The 18,755-nt window shown below is 39.1% G+C and overlaps 2 protein-coding genes across 2 annotated transcripts; both read left to right on the top strand.

The window, feature by feature from the left end:
* Positions 1 to 277: 277 nt before the first annotated feature.
* Positions 278 to 4,802, top strand: dcsignlg (dcsign-like g). Its single transcript, XM_002660580.8, has 5 exons — positions 278 to 435; positions 709 to 1,047; positions 1,126 to 1,229; positions 1,302 to 1,408; positions 3,346 to 4,802. The coding sequence occupies exons 1-5, from the start codon at positions 333 to 335 to the stop codon at positions 3,482 to 3,484; spliced, it is 792 nt and encodes a 263-aa protein (XP_002660626.3). The 5' UTR covers positions 278 to 332; the 3' UTR covers positions 3,485 to 4,802.
* Positions 4,803 to 7,492: 2,690 nt separating this feature from the next.
* On the top strand, positions 7,493 to 18,558 carry LOC141375163 (CD209 antigen-like protein A). The gene is made up of 5 exons (XM_073907429.1): positions 7,493 to 7,663; positions 11,693 to 11,836; positions 11,918 to 12,021; positions 12,094 to 12,197; positions 16,413 to 18,558. Exons 1-5 carry the CDS (start codon positions 7,570 to 7,572, stop codon positions 16,591 to 16,593), a joined length of 627 nt encoding a protein of 208 aa, XP_073763530.1. The 5' UTR covers positions 7,493 to 7,569; the 3' UTR covers positions 16,594 to 18,558.
* Positions 18,559 to 18,755: the final 197 nt, after the last annotated feature.

The following is an 18,755-nucleotide window of genomic DNA, read 5'->3' as shown; positions in this document are numbered from 1 at the left end:
ATGTCGACTTCCTAAGTTACGCTTCTCTTCACCACTGCTGTTCCTCTATCCTCAATGTAAAGGTCCAGTTTGACCTGTTGAAGCCTGTTTGAGCCTATTTGAGTGTCACAGATCTCTCTTGTTGGCTTTTGAAGCTGATTTATGTAAGATATGCAGATATGAGCCTAACATGGGTCTGCAGGGGGATTTTGTGTTGGACTCGATGTCTTCATGTTTGTGGTTAGAGCATTGTGCAATGAAACTTCCTTTTTAGAGTTAAAACAATCCCAAAAATTGCACATCTTATTCAAGAGCATAGCATTTGTGGGGACGTACTGTTCAACGACACAATAATGGAGGCTGTTTATGAAAATGTTGAGTGTAGAGATATTAAGAACTCGACTGGACCTCAATCACAGAATCACAATCGGGATGAAGAAAACGATCGAAAACGCAGTAAGTAGAAGCGAACTGTAAAGCAGAAATGGTAGGAAAAAAAGAGGAATGTCAGAAATAGTTCAACTATTTTCCTAAGAACTGCTTTTATGTTAAATGTGTTATTATTTTATTAGCTTTTTTATTCGTTTGCATTTTTACATCCTTGTTTGGATTTTCAACAATACAGCAACATTGCTACCATATAATCTTTATCTACAGAATCTAAGAAAGAATACAAGATTTGAAGCTGAGTTGAAGTGTTTTTCATTGGTATCTGTGTGTGTTTGTCAGGAAGATGGAAGTGTGTGGTGTTGGTGATCATGGGGCTTATCTGTGCTCTTCTGCTGCTCTTCATCACACTGCAGAACATCAGCATCACAGCAGAGAGAGACCTGTTCAAGACTTACAAGAACACAGTTGAAGAGCTCAATCACACCATCAGCAGCTTACAGCACGACAACACTGATCTGGAGACTGACAAACAGCAGCTGGAGGACAAATACAACTCTCTGAGTCTGAAGAAACAGCAACTGGAGACCAAATACAACTCTCTGAGTCTGGGGAAACAGCAGCTGGAGAACAGAGTCACGTCATTGAGTGCTGAACTGAAGGAGGCTCGTTCTAAATCAGGTCAGTGCTGATCTGATTATAGTAGTTTCTTTATACTTTGCAAACAGTTTTAAGTGTATGAAAGTGTGTGTTGTTTAGGTTGGTTTTTCATGTCCACTGAGGCGATGAGCTGGTCTGAGAGCAGGCAGTTCTGCAGGGATCGTGGAGCTGATCTGGTCATTATTAAGAGTGAAGAGAAGCAGGTGAGTTTGTTTATTGAGCGTTTGTTGATGAATGAGAGGAATCACACTTATTCTGCTTTAATTCCCACACAGAGGTTCATATCTTCATTAGTCAAGGAGGACACATGGATTGGTTTATCCGTCACAGAGACTGGAGGCAATAAGTGGAAGTGGGTGGATAACTCACCACTGAATCAAGGGTAAGTCATAAAGCACACAGAAACTGCTTAAGATTTTATGCCCATTTTAAAATGTTCTGAAAACAGATGACAACACTTGTTTTCCAAAAGCCCCACAATCACAATTAGCCACAATTAGCACATACATAACGGTGATGTTTTTCTTTATGACCACAATGTTTTGTTGGTGAATCTACTGTAACCAGTATTTTTGGTGCATCGGATTCCTACAAAAACAGTGGTAAAACAAGCATATAATATATACTGCATGTATAACTTACATTTACACAGTGGTAGCTACAATTTAACCATAGTTTTTGTAGTAAAACTGGGATTATACTAATAATGAAGTCAATGAAAGTCAATGCTCCAAAAAAAGGCTTTTTTGTATAAACAATGCTTTCAAATTGATTTGCGTTGACACATACAGTATGCATACCTGTCAACATCGGGATGTGAAAATAAAGGATATGCCCACTATAAGGGATTCCCTCGACCCCCCCCCCCCCCCCAAACAAAATCTGTTCTTCTGGAGCCGTTTCATTGTAAATAAACAGTTAAATGGTCAGTGATAGGTTTTATTATTATTATTTACAAAAGAAAAAATAAATAGTACACAATAGCAGCAAAAAAAATTAGCAAACATTCATTCATTTTCTTGTCGGCTTAGTCCCTTTATTAATCCGGGGTCGTCACAGCGGAATGAACCGCCAACTTATCCAGCAAGTTTTTCTGCAGCAGATGCCCTTCCAGCCGCAACCCATCTCTGGGAAACATCCACACACACACATTCACACACACACTCATACACTACGGACAATTTAGCCTACCCAATTCACCTGTACCGCATGTCTTTGGACTGTGGGGGAAACAGGAGCACCCGGAGGCAACCCACGCGAAGGCAGGGAGAACATGCAAACTCCACACAGAAACGCCAACTGAGCCGTGGTTTGAACCAGCGACCTTCTTGCTGTGAGGTGACAGCACTATCTACTGTGCCACTGCCTCGCCAATTAGCAAACAGTTCAGCTTATTAAAATTAATAGCTATTATAATAAAATAGAATCAAGCTATCTAATCTCATTAGCCGTTTCTTCACTGTATAACCCACACATTCTGATTAAAGACCAATGAATGAATCTCTTATTTATTTAAAAAAAAAAATTTATTTGATCACATTAAATAACAGAGGTGTCACTTTAAAAATGCACAAATCTAACATTAATATGAAAGCATTTGACTGCTTTCCTAACTTTTAATGCTCATTTAGGACGAAATTATTTGTGTTTAAAAAACCACCAAGATCGACATCTTTAGATATTATTATTATTAATGTGTTTGACTGTTCAAACACTCACTCAAAACCGTGACTTTCACTCCGCTTCAAATTGCGTGTACACAATCTGTTTGGGAAACAGCGTCTATTGATCTTTATGGAACTCGTCAGCTGACAGTCACGCACTGCTATATGACTGTTTTGAGGATTGCATATGAAGGGGAGACGCCACCTGTAATGAAAAAAGGGATTCCCGCCGTTCTTTTTATTTTTATTTATTTTAAAGAGTTTTCATGCCTAAACAAATCGAAAGCACAGAACGAACTCATATTTAAGAGCAAGGGGCGACCTCTGGTGGTTCGGCGGTATGGATTGCGTATAGAAAGGGCTCGGCTCTTTAATGTTTATTTTCCACCCTTCAGAGAAAGACTGAAAATACGGGAGAAATACGGGAAATTACCTTTACAGGATGATAGCGGGATACAACTATAAAATATGGGAGAATCCCGTGAAAAACGGAAGGGTTGACAGGTATGAGTATGCGTGGATGAATAAAGCCAAAATGCTGTTTTACTTTGCCAGGCCCCTATTTAGCAGTGAGGATTAGACATGCTGTCAGCACTGGTGTGTTTAAACTTTGATTTTGTGACTTGAATAATTGAAAATCTGACATTTTATTTAGGTTTTGGGCTAAAGGTGAGCCGAATAACTATCAAGGTGCGAAGGAGGACTGTGTTGAAGTGAGAATTTCACAAGGCACTCCAAATAACTGGAATGATCGCAGATGCTCAGATTCAAGAAAAGCAGTTTGTGAGAAATAAGCTTCATCCAGTCTTGTCAAGATTTTTCCTGTAATATTCTATCAAATCCTAACATGATTGTGTTATTCATTTTGAAGATTCCTGTTCTTTAACTGTTCATTAAATATATAATATTGTCATGTAAAGGGCTGATCTGAAAACTAGTTTTTCTCCTGCATAAGCAGACTTATTTTAATATGTGTAATAATATATTATATTAATCTAGCTGTTATGGTTTGAGAAGTATGAAATGATTATGGTAAAATACAGAAGTATAAAAGCTTCGAATGGAATTGCTTTCTTTTAATAAATTGGTGAATTGAAGTGAATTGAATTTTATGTATTTCATTCATGCATTTCTGCTTCATTGAATTATATAATAGTTTTCCTCCAAGCCAGCAGGGCGCAGCAGAGAGCAGGTTTATCTGACTTGAATAATCATGCAGAAGAAGATGAGATCTTAAGGGCTAATCACAGATGTGAGGACATCTGCCATGTAAAGGGCTGTCTGAAGTGCGTTAAATGCTGTGTTAGGGTGTACTCACACTTCATACAGTTGCCTTGAATCGGGTCGAAGTACAATTGTCCCCCCTCCAGTCTCCTCCAATGGTCTGCACTGACATTACATTCGAGCTCGAGCACGCTTATGGTATTGATGACGCACTGTTCAGTAAGAAGCTCTCTCGCTCAGCACAGTGGACATTTCTCTAGTTATATAGTTTTAGTGGTTTGGGATGCGATGACATGCAGTCACATATTTCACTGAACAGATCAGCCACTTTTGAAGTCCCCGTGCTGCAGGAATTAGGAGGTTTGCTGAAGGTGTAGCTGTTGTGCGGTAAGGGGTTTGCGTCTTTAATAATCTACGACAGTTTGTGTTCATTGAACAGTAAGAGTGATTAATAAATCCATATCAAACAGTTCCCTAAAGTCACGTCTCGTCTTCAGTTTCGGGCTCAGGCACGATTTGCACTCACACTACAAGCGTACTGCGCCAAAGCCCAAGTGAACCGCGCAGACCTCTTCCAACTGGGACATGGCCGGTTAACTAAACCGTGCCTGAGCCCGATTAACTCACACTTCACAAACAATCCAGGAGCCAGGCCTGGGCACGGTTTGCGTATAGCATAGTGTGAGTACGCCCTTAAGTACTGGATTCTTCCAGCACACTGAAATGTTCATGCCCTCAAAAGTCCCAATGCACAGTGAAAATCAGGATGCATTGATACTCACTAATGCGCCATTAACATAAGTTCAGAAGAGCAAAATTAAACATGACTCCAATCATTAAACATAATGACAAACGAGAGATGATGTACAATCAGGATGTTCTTATGTCAAAAAAAAAAAAACGATTAGCTGACTTGACTTTTATTGGTAAACCTGTTGCTTTTAAAATGATTAGTTGACTTTGCTTAAAGTTTAGTTAACCCGTTGCATAAAATTGTAAAGTAAATGAATTGTGCATGATTTTGAAGTTCAATCAACTCAAGTTACAATGGGATCATTTACTTCTTTAAGTCAACTTATCGCTTTGAAGGCAATGGGTTTACTCAGTGTTTCAAAGTAAGGTAAATAATCACAATAGAAACTCTATAAAAATGCACCTCTCACTTTGAAATGTGGTGTGATCGGGCTTGACATAAAAGCTAGACTTAATTAACAAACAATTTAAGTCACTGATAAACTAATAAGCCACGGTTTATGAAAATGCTCAACTTTAATGCTTCGTCACTTACAGGATGAAGAAACAGCTCAAAGGTGCACTTTCTACTTTAACACATACATGAGATCTGCTTGTTTATATATGTTATATATTTATATAGCAATTAGCAATACGCAGATGTTTATCATTATAAAACCACATACTCTTTTTAAAAAGCCTGACCAAAGTCTAGTCTAGAATATAATTCATTGTTTTATTTTATTAAGTATAAAAAACGACTTACTTTAAAAGTAATGCTTACTCAAAAATATTATATTTAACCAAGTAAAATAAAATATGATTCTTGCAGTGCGCATGTGTGAAAACAACACACCAGCAGATGGCGCTCTTGTGTAATAATAAAATCTCTCCTGCTAGAATGAGCAGAGATGTGTAGAATTTCAGGGTTCAGAGGCTTCATTTCCTAATGTTTACATACTCAGAAGCAGGAAACGAAATGAGGAACCTCATTTAGGAAATGAGAAACTCCTCGTAGGTTAGAAGCTGAGTGAGTTAATAATCCCTCTCACTCTGAGATTAATCCACGGTGGACTGTTTATCAGAGAACAGGTAAAAACACACGATTCACCGATCAGATGATTCCTAAACCACTATAAATAACCACAGTTTTTTTTACTACAGTAATCTTCACCTTGTAGAATCCCCCCTTCCACCCCTACTCCTCCAACCGTCCCTTTATCTAGTGGCCCAGTGGTTAACACTGTTGCCTCACAGCAAAAACATCACTGGTTCAAATCTTTAACAGGCCAGCTGTCGTTGCTGTGCAGAGTTTACATGTACTCGATGGTCTCGCGTGGGTTCCCCCTCTTATTTCCTCCTCCAGTCCACAAACTTGTATCATAAGTGAACTGATCAATCTGAAAAAGGCAAGGCAAGGCAAGTTTATCCATATAGCACATTTCATACACAGTGGCAATTCACCCTGCTAAAAAATCCAGCTTAAACCAGCCTAGGCTGGTTGGCTGGTTTTAGCTGGTTGACCAGGCTGGTTTTAGAGCCAGTTTCAGACAGGTTTCCAGCCATTTGCAGCCTGGTCTTAGCTGGTCAGGCTGAAAAATGACCAGCTAAATCCAGCTAAAACCAGCTTGACCAGCCTGTTTTAAGCTGGACATAGCTGGTTTTGGCTGGGCTCCCAGCCTGCTAGGCTGGTCAAGCTGGTTTTAGCTGGTCATCTCCCAGCCTGACCAGCTAAGACCAGGCTGGAAATGGCCAAAACCCCCCTAAAACCAGCCTGGTTGACCAGCTAAAACCAGCCAACCAGCCTAGGCTGGTTTAAGCTGGATTTTTCAGCAGGGAGTGCTTTACATAAACAAGAATACAAGAAACAAGTAAAATAAAAATAAAAACAAACAGCAAAAATGAGTAAAAAAAGCACTATGGTCAAGCTCTTAACCAGCAGTATATCTCTACATAGCAAATTTGAATCTGTTATCATCTCTAAACAAAATGGGGAGTTTTCAAGACCTACCTGAGCTCAAACTCCCCTCTCCTCCTGCAAATAGGAGGAAGCCTCAGGCTTGAGGATCTTATGCGCTCATGGCTCTCTCACAGAACAGCATGCCAAACATGATATAATGATATCTGATAAAGCTGGATATTTCACTTCACTTAGAGCCGTGTTACACACTACATGCTGTATAAGGTCAATACCCATAATTGGGGCTCTTTAAGAAAAAGTCTTGTACAACAGCAGTGTATCAGGCTTTTGTTTCTAAGGGCCGTTTTCTTGTAAATGATGGTATCATTTGGTGGTGCAGTTAAAAACAGCAGTCTGAGGAATGTTAAAACGAAAAGACTATATTCAGCCTGAGGGCTTGTGTCAAATAGTCACGTCCTGTTTAGTTTAGCACTTCTTAAGTGACAAAAACAATGTATTTAGAGGACTTGTATTTAGAGCTGCATCAGGCAGTGAACACTGCTCGAGATCAAGCTTCTTTAGACTTTAATTCTCTGAATGATCAACATGAAATGCGTTTTATTCAGACATGAACGCAGCGTTTCAGTTCACTTAAATTTTAGTTCAAATTGAACAACTGAACATATTGTTGCTGACATCTCATTGTGTCCACTTCGTCAGTCAGACTACAGTACACCACTGCTGTTATTCTGCTTCATCAAGGTTCAGTTTGGCCTGTTTAAGCATGCTTGAGCCCATTTGAGTGTCACACAGTCCTCTCACTGGCTTTTGAAGCTGATAATAAATTGAATGGGCTGTGTAAAAACACAAGCCGTGCCCATCTGCAAAGGGTTTTCCTGTTGTGTTTTTATTCTCGTTAAAAGATCAGCGTAAAATTAAACTTCCTGTTTAGAGTTGGCTCACATTTAGAAAAGCACCTGTCATTCATTTGTGAAGACGCACTGTTCGGCATACAAGAAAACGATGGATTCAGAGGACATTTATGAAAATGTTGAGGACTCAGCTGAACCTCAAGCAGAGCATCACAACCAGGATAAAGGAAAATATCAAAAATGCAGTAAGTAGAAATGAACACTAATCCAGAAATGGTGTCACATATAAGAAAAAGAGGAATGTCAGAAATACTTTCAAATATTTTACTAGAAACTAAGTTGTTTTTGTTTGGATCTTTACTGTATATCAACATTGCAGCCTTATGGTATGGTTTGTGTTATTCAATTATAATAATCTACCGTGTCTATTGTGTGTAGACAATTTCTGAGGTGTTCCCCAGGGATCTGTTTTGGGCCCACTATTATTCACGATTTACCAAATCCCACTTGATTTGATTTTACAACATCAGGGTCTAAACTATCACTTTTATGCAGACGATATTCATCTTTATTCTTTCTGTACACCTACTCCATTTGCACTAATTGATAAAATCTCTGATTGGCTTAACTCAAATTCTCTGAAACTCAACATGGACAAAACTGAAATCGTTTTTATTGGCACCCCAGCGCTTACCAGCAATATTTCGACCAGTTTCTCCTGTGAGATTGCTGGCTCTCACATTAAAACATCTACTTCTGTCAAAAATTTAGGTGTAATTCGACTCCACACTAATTCGACTGCTTTAAGTCTTACATTAAATCTGCATTCTTTTATTTACGTCATTTTGCCCAACTGCGTCCCTTCATCTGTAGCAAGCAAGGATGCTGAGACTGTCATCCATGCATTTGTTTCATCACGCATTGAATACTGTAATGCCCTTTTCATTGGTCTGCCTGCCAGCCTCATCTCCAGAGTACAACATATTTGAAACTCTGCGGCTAGAATACTCATACCAAACCTTCTGCTCATATAACTCTAAAGCTTTCAGTTGCATACCACATTTACCTCCTAGGGCTTAGTCGCCACATGCGTGGACAGCACATTTTAGCTCTTAAGTGGCTATTTCAAATACTTTAAATGTTTTATATTTTGTTACAGACGTAAAGTGTCATCCTGCAGTGTCATGCTGCATATGGAATGTCCCAAACCCTATTTTAAATGTCTAAAATGGGAAAAAATGTTGTTTTTGCTCTCTGATTGTCAAAACATGTTCAAAAAATATGTATGTGTTATTAATGCAATTTAAAATAGGAAAGAGTGTTTTATGTAAATTCAAACCACAAATCCACAAATATGGATATCATTTTTCTCTAAAAGTACATCATATCAAAAGATGATACTCAGATTTTATTTGAATTAGGTTCCAATAAGCCCAAATGTCAAAGAAAAATAAAAAAAATCCATGTAAAAGACATCGGGCCTTAAGAGGTTAAATTAAAAATTCTCCTCCTCGCATTTATATCCTTAAATGGACTAGGTCCCTCTTATCTCTGCAACATGCTTGTCCCCTATATCCTTACTTGCTCATTACGTTCCTCTGACTCTGGCCTTCATGCTGTACCTCGGTACCACCTCTTCAATAGTGGGCAGATCGTTTAGAGTTATTGCATCTAAACTCTGGAACTCTCTACCACGCTCACTCCGTTCTGTTAATAATATCTCAGAATTAAAATCTTTACTTAAAACTCTCGTGTTTTCTGATTTGATAAACTGACCACTTTATCTGATCAACCTGCACTCTGCATACTTGTCTCTTAGATCTTGTTTTGTATTTCCAATTTGTTATATTTGACTTCTTGTATGTTTGTGAACCTAATATTGTCTCTACTTGATTACTGTTTCATTCAATGTCTGTTCATACTATCTCGTCTTGTTACATTCTTTGTAACGTGCCCTCAAGCTATGGAAATTTACAATTATTATTACCAAAAACAAGTAGATTTTATTTATTTATTTATTTTTTTTTTAATTAGAATATGCAAAAAGGTACATAAATTGGGATCATACAAATACAAAAAATATCAACCATAACAAAACAACAATAAAAAATAAATAAATAAATAAATAAAACAATATAGACAGGTACTGTTAGGTGTGTGTGTGTGTGTGTGTGTGTGTGTGTGTGTGTGTGTGTCCATGTAAAGGTAACTTGGTGGAAGGTCAGATTACATACATTAGGAACAATGTTAGCCAATAAATGAATCTAGTCTCGCAGATATAAGTAAAACAGATACAAAAGAAACCAGTCAGAGTTAGGGAGTAACAACTATGTTTAGTAATGTATAATAGAAATAATGACAGTAAAAAGAAAGAAAGGACAACAGTAATAATAAATGACAATGATAATAAATCACAAGTACTACCCTAACTACTACTACTGCAGAAAGTTACTTATATTACTATATAATTATTAACTACTATTGCTGCTACTACAATCACAACCACAACTATTACTACTATAATGTCTACTACTGCTGATACTACCACAACAATGACTACCACTACTGATACTACAGCGTCTGCTACAACTAATACAACGTCTACTACTACTACTACTACTACTACTACTTCTACTACTACCAGGCCCGGATTGGCTAATCGGGAGGACCGGGAAAATTCCCGGTGGGCCAGTCCGTTTTTTGGCCGCGAGGGCCGGCGTCCCTAGCTCCAGAATCTGTTGCTCTCAGCAGTCACACTTTTTAAAAATTAGTTTATTTATTTACTTGACCTCAGCCTTCTTATTCATTATTTTACCGCAGCTCTGCTCTTTTATCTATTTTCTCGTAGCTTCGTGAGCAAGATGCAGCCTGCAGGTTAATGATGATATAACTAGATAAGTCACCTAAAAATGTACAGCAGTAGTAGTACAGTGGTTAGCACGTTAGGTTATGACATCAAGAATCTGGGTACGATCCTCGTCTGAGTAACTTTTTTTTTTCTTTCATTTTTATTGTTAAGACATGTAATACTTTAAGGGTTGTTGAACATTTGAAGTTCTAAAACAGCCGTTTTCTCAAAAAAAAAAAAAAAAAGACGTGATAGTGTAATTAGAAACTGAATTGGAAATGACCTTATTTTAATATAGTCAGTGGTGAACTGAGGTGGGCCGGTCTAAGGCTTGAAACTCCAGGGCTGAAAAAGAGTCCCACTCCGGCCCTGACTACTACTACTACTACCGCAATCACTGCTACTACAACATCTACATTAACGACATCTACTACTGGTACTACTACACCAACAACGATTACTACTGCTACAACGACACTTTTACTACTTCTGCTACCACTATACCAACGACATCAACTACTACAGGAACTAATACTTCAATAATCACAATTACGATCGATACTACTACAATGACTACTACTACTACTACACCAACAACGACTACTACTACTACTGCTACAACGACACCTTTACTACTTCTGCTACCACTATACCAACGACATCAACTACTACAGGAACTAATACTTCAATAATCACAATTACGATCGATACTACTACAATGACTACTACTACTACTACACCAACAACGACTACTACTACTACTGCTACAACGACACCTTTACTACTTCTGCTACCACTATACCAACGACATCAACTACTACAGGAACTACTATTTCAAAATACAATTACAATCGATACTACTACGATGACTACTGCTACAACTACTACTACTACTACAACAACAACAACAATTACTGCAACCTTAATAATGATAATCGTATTAATACTTATATTAATGATAATGAAAAGATAACAGGAGGACAGGTCAGAACAGTGATAATATTAATGATAACAAAAGTAAAAGTAATACCATTAATGATAAAAGTGGCAGGGGGAAGGGGAGGGGAGGTTGGGAAATCTGGGAGAGGACAAGTAATAATAATAATAATAATAATAATAATAATAATAATAGTAGTAAGTAGAAGAGGAAAGAGAGGGAAAGGAAAAAATAAAAATAAAAACAGAAAAAGAACGCAAGGAATAGAAGAAAAGGAAAGAAACAAAAAGAGTCGAAAAAATAAAGTTCAGCAAATAAAACAATGAGAATAATAATGATAATAATAATAAAAAAATAATAATAAATAAATAAATAAATAAAAATAATAATAATAATAATAAAAAAAAGATTTGTTGAAAAAAAAGAAAAAAAAAGAACAAGTTGATTTAAAACAATGTTTATTCATTGATATCTGTATGTGTTTGTCAGGAAGCCGCAGACGTGTGTTGGTGTTGGTTATTCTGGGGTTCATCTGTGCTCTTCTGCTGCTCGTCATCACACTGCAGCACATCAGCATCACAGCAGAGAGAGAGCTGTTAAAGACTGAACTGATGGAGGCTTATTATAAACCAGGTCAGTGATAATTTGATTATTGTCGTTTCTTTATACTTTGTAAACAGTTTATAAAAGTTAATGAAAATGTGTGTTGTTTAGGTGTGTTTTTCATGTCCGATAAGAGGATGAGCTGGTATGAGAGCAGGCAGTTCTGCAGGAATCATGGAGCTGATCTGGTCATTATTAAGAGTGAAGTGAAGCAGGTGAGTTTGATTATTGAGAGCTTGTTATTGAATGAGAGAAATCACTCATATTCTGCTTTTGTTCACACACAGAGGTTCATATCCTTATTTGTGAAAGAGAGAGTGTGGATCGGTTTGTCTGACACAGAGACTGAAGGCATCATGAAGTGGGTGGATAATTCAACACTGAAGCGAGGGTAAGTCAGAAAACACTGCACTTATTTGCTCAAGTAATTTGAGTGCAGTTGCAATCTGAATTTCATGCAATCAATGCTTTTTAATGCCCATGCCGACCCTGCATTTTTCTTCCTGGGCTTCGTTTGGGGTTTGGATAAAGAAGGCAGGGTCAGGTGCTGGTTAAGCTGTGGTCACACTGGACTTTTCTCCCCACAGACTTCCATTCATACGTATGTGAATGCGTCAGACCAGAAGTGTAAGCTTGTGCGACAAGTTTCGCAGTTCGCTGTATTGCAAAATTCAAGCTTGGAACTCTGATCTGCGAAATTGCACCACTTGACTGCGTGAGACTAATCAAGGATCAAAACATGACCTGTCTGCACAGGAATTTAAAATATAGAGCAATCGCTCACTTTTTAAATGTCTAATCATCATCCCGTACCTTTTCACAGCGGCATACGACAGAATATTGCACACACAAACTCTAGTGTAGAGATCTGCGCGGGACTAAATTTTGAATCCCGCTACCACAGGTTATAGCCCGAACCCGACCGCTCCCGCTTATGTTCAGCATTCGTTGTCCCACTGCCTGACCCACTCCATTTTTTACCCGCCGCGCCTGTTCCCGCTAATGGGCGGGGGGAGAACAAAACCGAAAACCACCCAGCTATAGAGTCCAGACAGCCTATAACACGCCAAGCACCAAGCATGCCAAGCAAGTGACACACACAGACAGCAACATCACGCTGTCTCATTCACACACATAAAAACACATACATAGCACAAAGCTGTCTCTCTCATTCATGCACACACACACACACACACACACACACACACACACACACACACACACACACACACACACACACACACACACACAGACAGCAACAAACAAGATAAATGCAGCATCACACCTTATTCACACACATACATATGCATGCTCGCTCGCTCGTGAGTCGGGAGCAATATTGTTAGACCGCCCGCTCTCGTCCAAAAATACACCTGTTACCGACCGCTCCCGTGCATTATTCAGAAATTTATTCCCGCACCGAAAGAAATCTGGTCGGGTCCTGAAGTACAGCCGCAGGAATGCAGACCTCTACTCTAGTGTAACCGCAGCATAACTCAACAGACTTTAGGTGCGTTGACTTCATCCAGCGATGCGCAGACCAAACAAAATCTGTCTTAAAGCGATGCATGCTGTTTAGAAATGTTGTCCGGATTGACGCTGCACCGACGCCACATGTGGCATCAAAGTACCGCGACAGTGCTCTGAGATCAGACGGCGGATTCAGCCGGTGCAGTGTCAAGACCCTGCTGAAAAATCCAGCTTAAACCAGCCTAGGATGATTGCAACCCAAGCTCGTTCTCAAAACGTAGCCCTGCGGACGTTTCTGGAGACCGCGATTTACGCGGCCAAAGGTACGTATTGGCCGCATTTGGTTTTTTTAAGCGAACGCTACAGGGCGGTGTGACGGCGCTCCTCTTCTTCACAGTCGACTCCGTATGGAGGGCTTTCCCGCCACAACCAGTTTGTCCGCTTAGCTTGTGGTGTTACATCAGTGGAGCGGAGGCCTGGAGGAGGAGGAGCCACCAGCGGCAACGACTGGGTCCAGGGAAGAGCGGTTCCAGAAATCAGGTAAGATGAAAAACAGAATCCAAAAAATTAAAAGCAAATGAGTTCGTGACGGGGCGAGAATGCGGCGAAATCCGATAACTCGGTCAAAATTGCACGAGGGCTTTAGCTTTTCTTTTCTGGACGGATTTTGTGAATCATCGCTTTGGTTTAGGGAAGGAGGAGGAGGAGGTTGGCCGGGTCAGCCGATTGGCCACTTGATCGTTCAGTCTTTCAGCCAGTCAGACAGACGGTCGCTCGACAGCGGCCTCCGGCGGCTTTCCATACGAGAACAGTGCGGGCGCGAACAGCGCATGCTCCATAGAGCGTTCGAGACGCGAAAAAGCACAGCACAGCGGCCTCTCGCGGATTCGCGAAAAAAAAAAACGGCACAAATAAGTACCTCCCAGGACGTATTTCGCAGTCTCCAGAAACGTCCACGGGGCTACCCTTCCACGATGAGCCTGGGTTGGATGGTTGCCTAGTTTTAGCTGGTCGACCAGCCTGGTTTTAGAGGGGTTTTGGCCATTTCCAGGCTGGTTTCCAGACTGGTCTTAGCTGGTCAGGCTGGGAGATGAACAGTTAAAATCAGCTTGACCAGGTTAGCCAGGCTGGGAGCCCAGCTTTGTCCAGCTTAAACCAGGCTGGTCAAGTTTTGGCTGGTCATTTTCCAGCCTGACCAGTTAAGACCAGTCTGGAAACCTGGAAATGGCCAAAACCACTCTAAAACCAGGCTGGTCGACCAGTTAAAACCAGCCAACCATCCTAGGCTGGTTTAAGCTGGATTTTTCAGCAGGGGAGCGACTGCAGGAGCTGCAATGACAACACCGATATTTCACGATTTAGTTCACTGCATGACAACAACCACGTGTGTTTCAGGTTTATTATTGGATAAATTCTGATTCACAAATTTTAAAACATACAATTCACTTTCACATGATATATACATCCCTTCTCTATCACGTATATATCTTTCCTGAATATTTTACTGCATCATCTTTGGTTAAATAATTTGGTTATAAAGGCTAGGTTGTTTGCACAGGTTTATTTTCCACCTTTTTTATACAGACTATTTACTGCATTCAGCTCCACGAATGATTTAAATGATATATTTTAGTGAATACCTGAATATTAACTCAAATATGTTCTACAGATTTGTAATAAAATAATTGTTATCTTTGATCCTGACCCCCTAAAGGTTTTTTAATAAATCCCTGGTCTGTACTTTGCACCAGGTTTCGGATATTATACCAAGGTTGGCGATCTGGGGGTGTTATAGACTGCACCAAAAAGCTGAGGACCTGGAAGTGGGTGAAATTACGATATTTTTCTGGGAGTCTGAAAATCGGGAGTGTTTGCAAATATGTTCATAACGGAGATTCATTTATAAACGAATTGCTCCTTCCGTTAGCATCAGAAGTGAAAGCAGGAGAGGGGGTGTGTTGCAGAACACGGATTAGATCAAATTAAACAGAGAGGAAGAATAATACATTTCCATCACACAAACATGCAATCTTTGTCGGCAATGCCCGTGTGGTCATTAAAATATTGATGTAGAAAATTATAATTTTTGTAATTAAAAAAATTATTTACATACTGACCACCGTGAAAACTCCCGATCATATATATATGTATATTTGTGTATATCTCTGGCTCTACATGGCCAGTCTTCCACTACACCTAGGTCCTACATTCATTTCAAAGGAGCGCTACCCTGTACTATTGAACCACTCCTTCCAATAGACAACAACAGGGTAGGCGACATCTAATTTAAATACATATGCTCTGATTGGCCAACAAGGCTGGGTTCAGTCCAAACCCAGAGTTGTGAATGAGCCAAATTCTGCTCATTCGCGGCAAATGAATCACATTTTCTGCATTTTTCACCCGTGTGACGGTAAACCACCTCTGTACTCGCGTTTGCATTGACTAGAATGTAATTTACTCGCAATATATACTAAATTCCCCGTCTGATGTAAACTCAGTATAAAAGTGTCATTATCGCCACCTGTTGGTTCGGCATGCCCATAACATGCTTTACAGTGTGTTTTTGAGAAGCACACAATGGGTAGCACAATCGCCTCACAGCAAGAAGGCCACTGGATTGAGCCAGGGCTGAATCAGTTGGCATTGTGGTGTTCTGAGTTTGCATGTTCTCCCTGTGTTAGCGTGGGTTTCTTCCAGGTGCTCCAATTTCCCCCACAAATCCAAAAAACATGTGGTACAAGTGAAATGGGTAGGCTAAATTGTTTGTGGTGTATGTGTGTGAATAAGTGTGTATGGATGTTTTACAGTGATGGGTTGCAGCTAGTAAGGCATACGCTATAGACAAAACATATCCTGGATAAGTTGACGGTTCATTCCGCTGTGGTGACCCAAGATAAATAAAGGGAGTAGCCGAAAAGAAAATGAATGAATGAATGATTTCAAATTACAAATTTCCCCATGACCCCCCTACTATGCCTTTGCAACCTCCAGGTAAAGAGCCGCTGTACTAGATCTTTAGCACTGAAGCCTTTTTATGAGCCGTCTGTGAATAACTTAATTTAAGAATAAATCATCACTCATTTTATCATCATTAAACATGTTTGACTGATACATAAATCTTTTTTTTTTTCAGGTTTTGGCAGAAAGAGCTTGATGGTAATGCAGGAAATGAAGACTGTGTTGAACTGAGGAATACATCACCTGCCCTGAACAACTGGAATGATCTGTTATGCTCAGACAATAGAATAGGGGTTTGTGAGAAAAAGAGTTGTCCCATCACTTGGAATTTTACTGGCCTAGATTGCTTTCATTAAATCATTTTTATTGTTTCATATTTTTCCTGTAATATGCCACATCAGGTTTATCAGATATATACTGAACTATCATAATACTCTCTGCATTAATAACCCAGCATCCTTTTTCATACAACCTCATTTATTTTTCTGTTTTCTACTGTTATCTCATTCTGATATTGAGTATGTGAGAATGCTTCTGAGTTTAACTGTTTATCATCATCATAATAAAGTTTTGATTTGTTGCACTTGATGGATGTCTATGAGAGCTTGTCTCAAGTCAGCAGGATGCAGTAGAGAGCAGCTTTAGCTGACTTAAAGAAACAGAGAGAAAGAGAATCACAAAATTAAATGCACTTCTTTCTGTCATATACGTGGTAAATCATATGTTTACATTTATTACAGCATGTCATAAAGCACGCAATAGTTTCACTTTATTTTTTTATCTATATAAAATAGATGATGCATACACAGCACTAATAATGTGAGAGCGTGTTTTTGGCTAAGAAAATAAAATAAGTAAAAACAATTAATCTCCATTCCAATATACAGATATTTGTCAAACTAATTTGAGATAATCTTAATAGTTTGTTATACTAGTAAAACTAGATAAAACTACTTCTATTATAAATTAGGGATGGCTGACGTGAAACTGGTGTTTCGACACAGTGTCGAGATCCCGAAGCGCAAGTGTTTCGAAACACTGCACCGAAGCATGATCCGAAGCACTCAAGTCACGTGACTAAAGTGTTTCGAAACACCTAGTCACGTGACTAAAGCGATTCAAAGCATCGATAAGCTTAGAAACGTTTCGAGACCTTGCGAATCGTCATTTGACTGCCAAGGTCTTCGATCAATTTCTGTCTCATATGGCTTAGAGGACTGTGTATTTGCTAAATTATTATATGCTTTGCATGATGTTTTGGGTTCGAATCCCGACTTGTACAAATACTCTGAAATCATGGTTTTATGTGTTTTAATCATGTTTCTGTTTTGTGTAGCCTAAATAGGATACAGCTGCAGTTACGCCATCAATTTAGCATCATTTTTGTAACACTGTAAAACAATAATAAATATTTTTACAGTATGGTTGGGTTTAGGGTTAGGGTAGACATTAATAAAATACAATAAATGGGAAATTTAATGAATAATATAAATAATTCTTGATAACTTCAGGCCACCGTTTTTGATCTAGCAACAACCCTGTTTTAAGACAAAAACAAGACATATTTATTCACAAATTGTTTATTCGGATATTAGACCAATGTTGAAACAAAACGACACAAGAGCAAAGCATTACCAACTGGTATTAAAGCATTTCAAAACAATTGCGACAGACTGGCCTCGAAACCTACTAACCCTGCATGGAAGTCGGACACCTTATCCACTGTACTATGTTACTTGAGGACTTTGTGTACAAAGTTGGGTTTAATGCCTCAATTTGTTCAATCGTTCTTTGCTGAAGCTGTTTCAGTGCAATACATAAAAAATGACCACTAGATGTCACTGTAGAGTGAGGTTTCGAAACGTTTCGAAGCTTCGACACATTTGCTTCGACTGTTTCAGTGTTTCACGAAGCCTCGCTTTGCCCACCACTATTATAAATCAGCGATCGCACTGCACTTTTCGCTCCGTAGACTTCCATTCACAGGCATGCAAATGCGACAGACCAGAAACGCAAGCACGTGTTTCGCATTTCACAACATTCGAAAGTTCAAGCTTGGTAAATTCTTACCAACGAAATCACATCAGGTGATTGTGTGAGACCAACAGAAAACAATTTGAAATAAGAAATTTAAAATATGGAGCAATCGCTCACTTTTATTAATGTCTAACCATATTGGTTAACCACGCCCCTTTTTGCATGGCAGTACGACAGAATTTCGCAAGCACAAGCTCTAGCTGCTTTGGACAAAAACGTCTGCTAAATGACTTAATGTAAATGTAATTTCCATGACTTTTCCAAAACCTTGTGGGTTTTTCTGTTTTTCCAAAAAAAAAAAAAAAAAACTGGGAAACGGAAGATGCCATGTCAAAATTCCATGACTTTTCCAGGTTTTCCATGACCGTATAAACCCTGTTTAATTTATCAATGCTAAAATAATTACTAAATAAATCAAGTATTTAGAGGAGTTGTATGAAATGTCCATGCAAAGATGTTAAGAACACAACTGGACCTCGGA

The sequence above is a fragment of the Danio rerio genome, chromosome 1 (assembly GCF_049306965.1).
Source record: "Danio rerio strain Tuebingen ecotype United States chromosome 1, GRCz12tu, whole genome shotgun sequence".
In the NCBI taxonomy this organism is placed as follows: Eukaryota; Metazoa; Chordata; class Actinopteri; order Cypriniformes; family Danionidae; genus Danio; species Danio rerio.
Note: the sequence above shows the minus strand (reverse complement) of the source record. Positions and strands in the feature narration are given on the sequence as shown.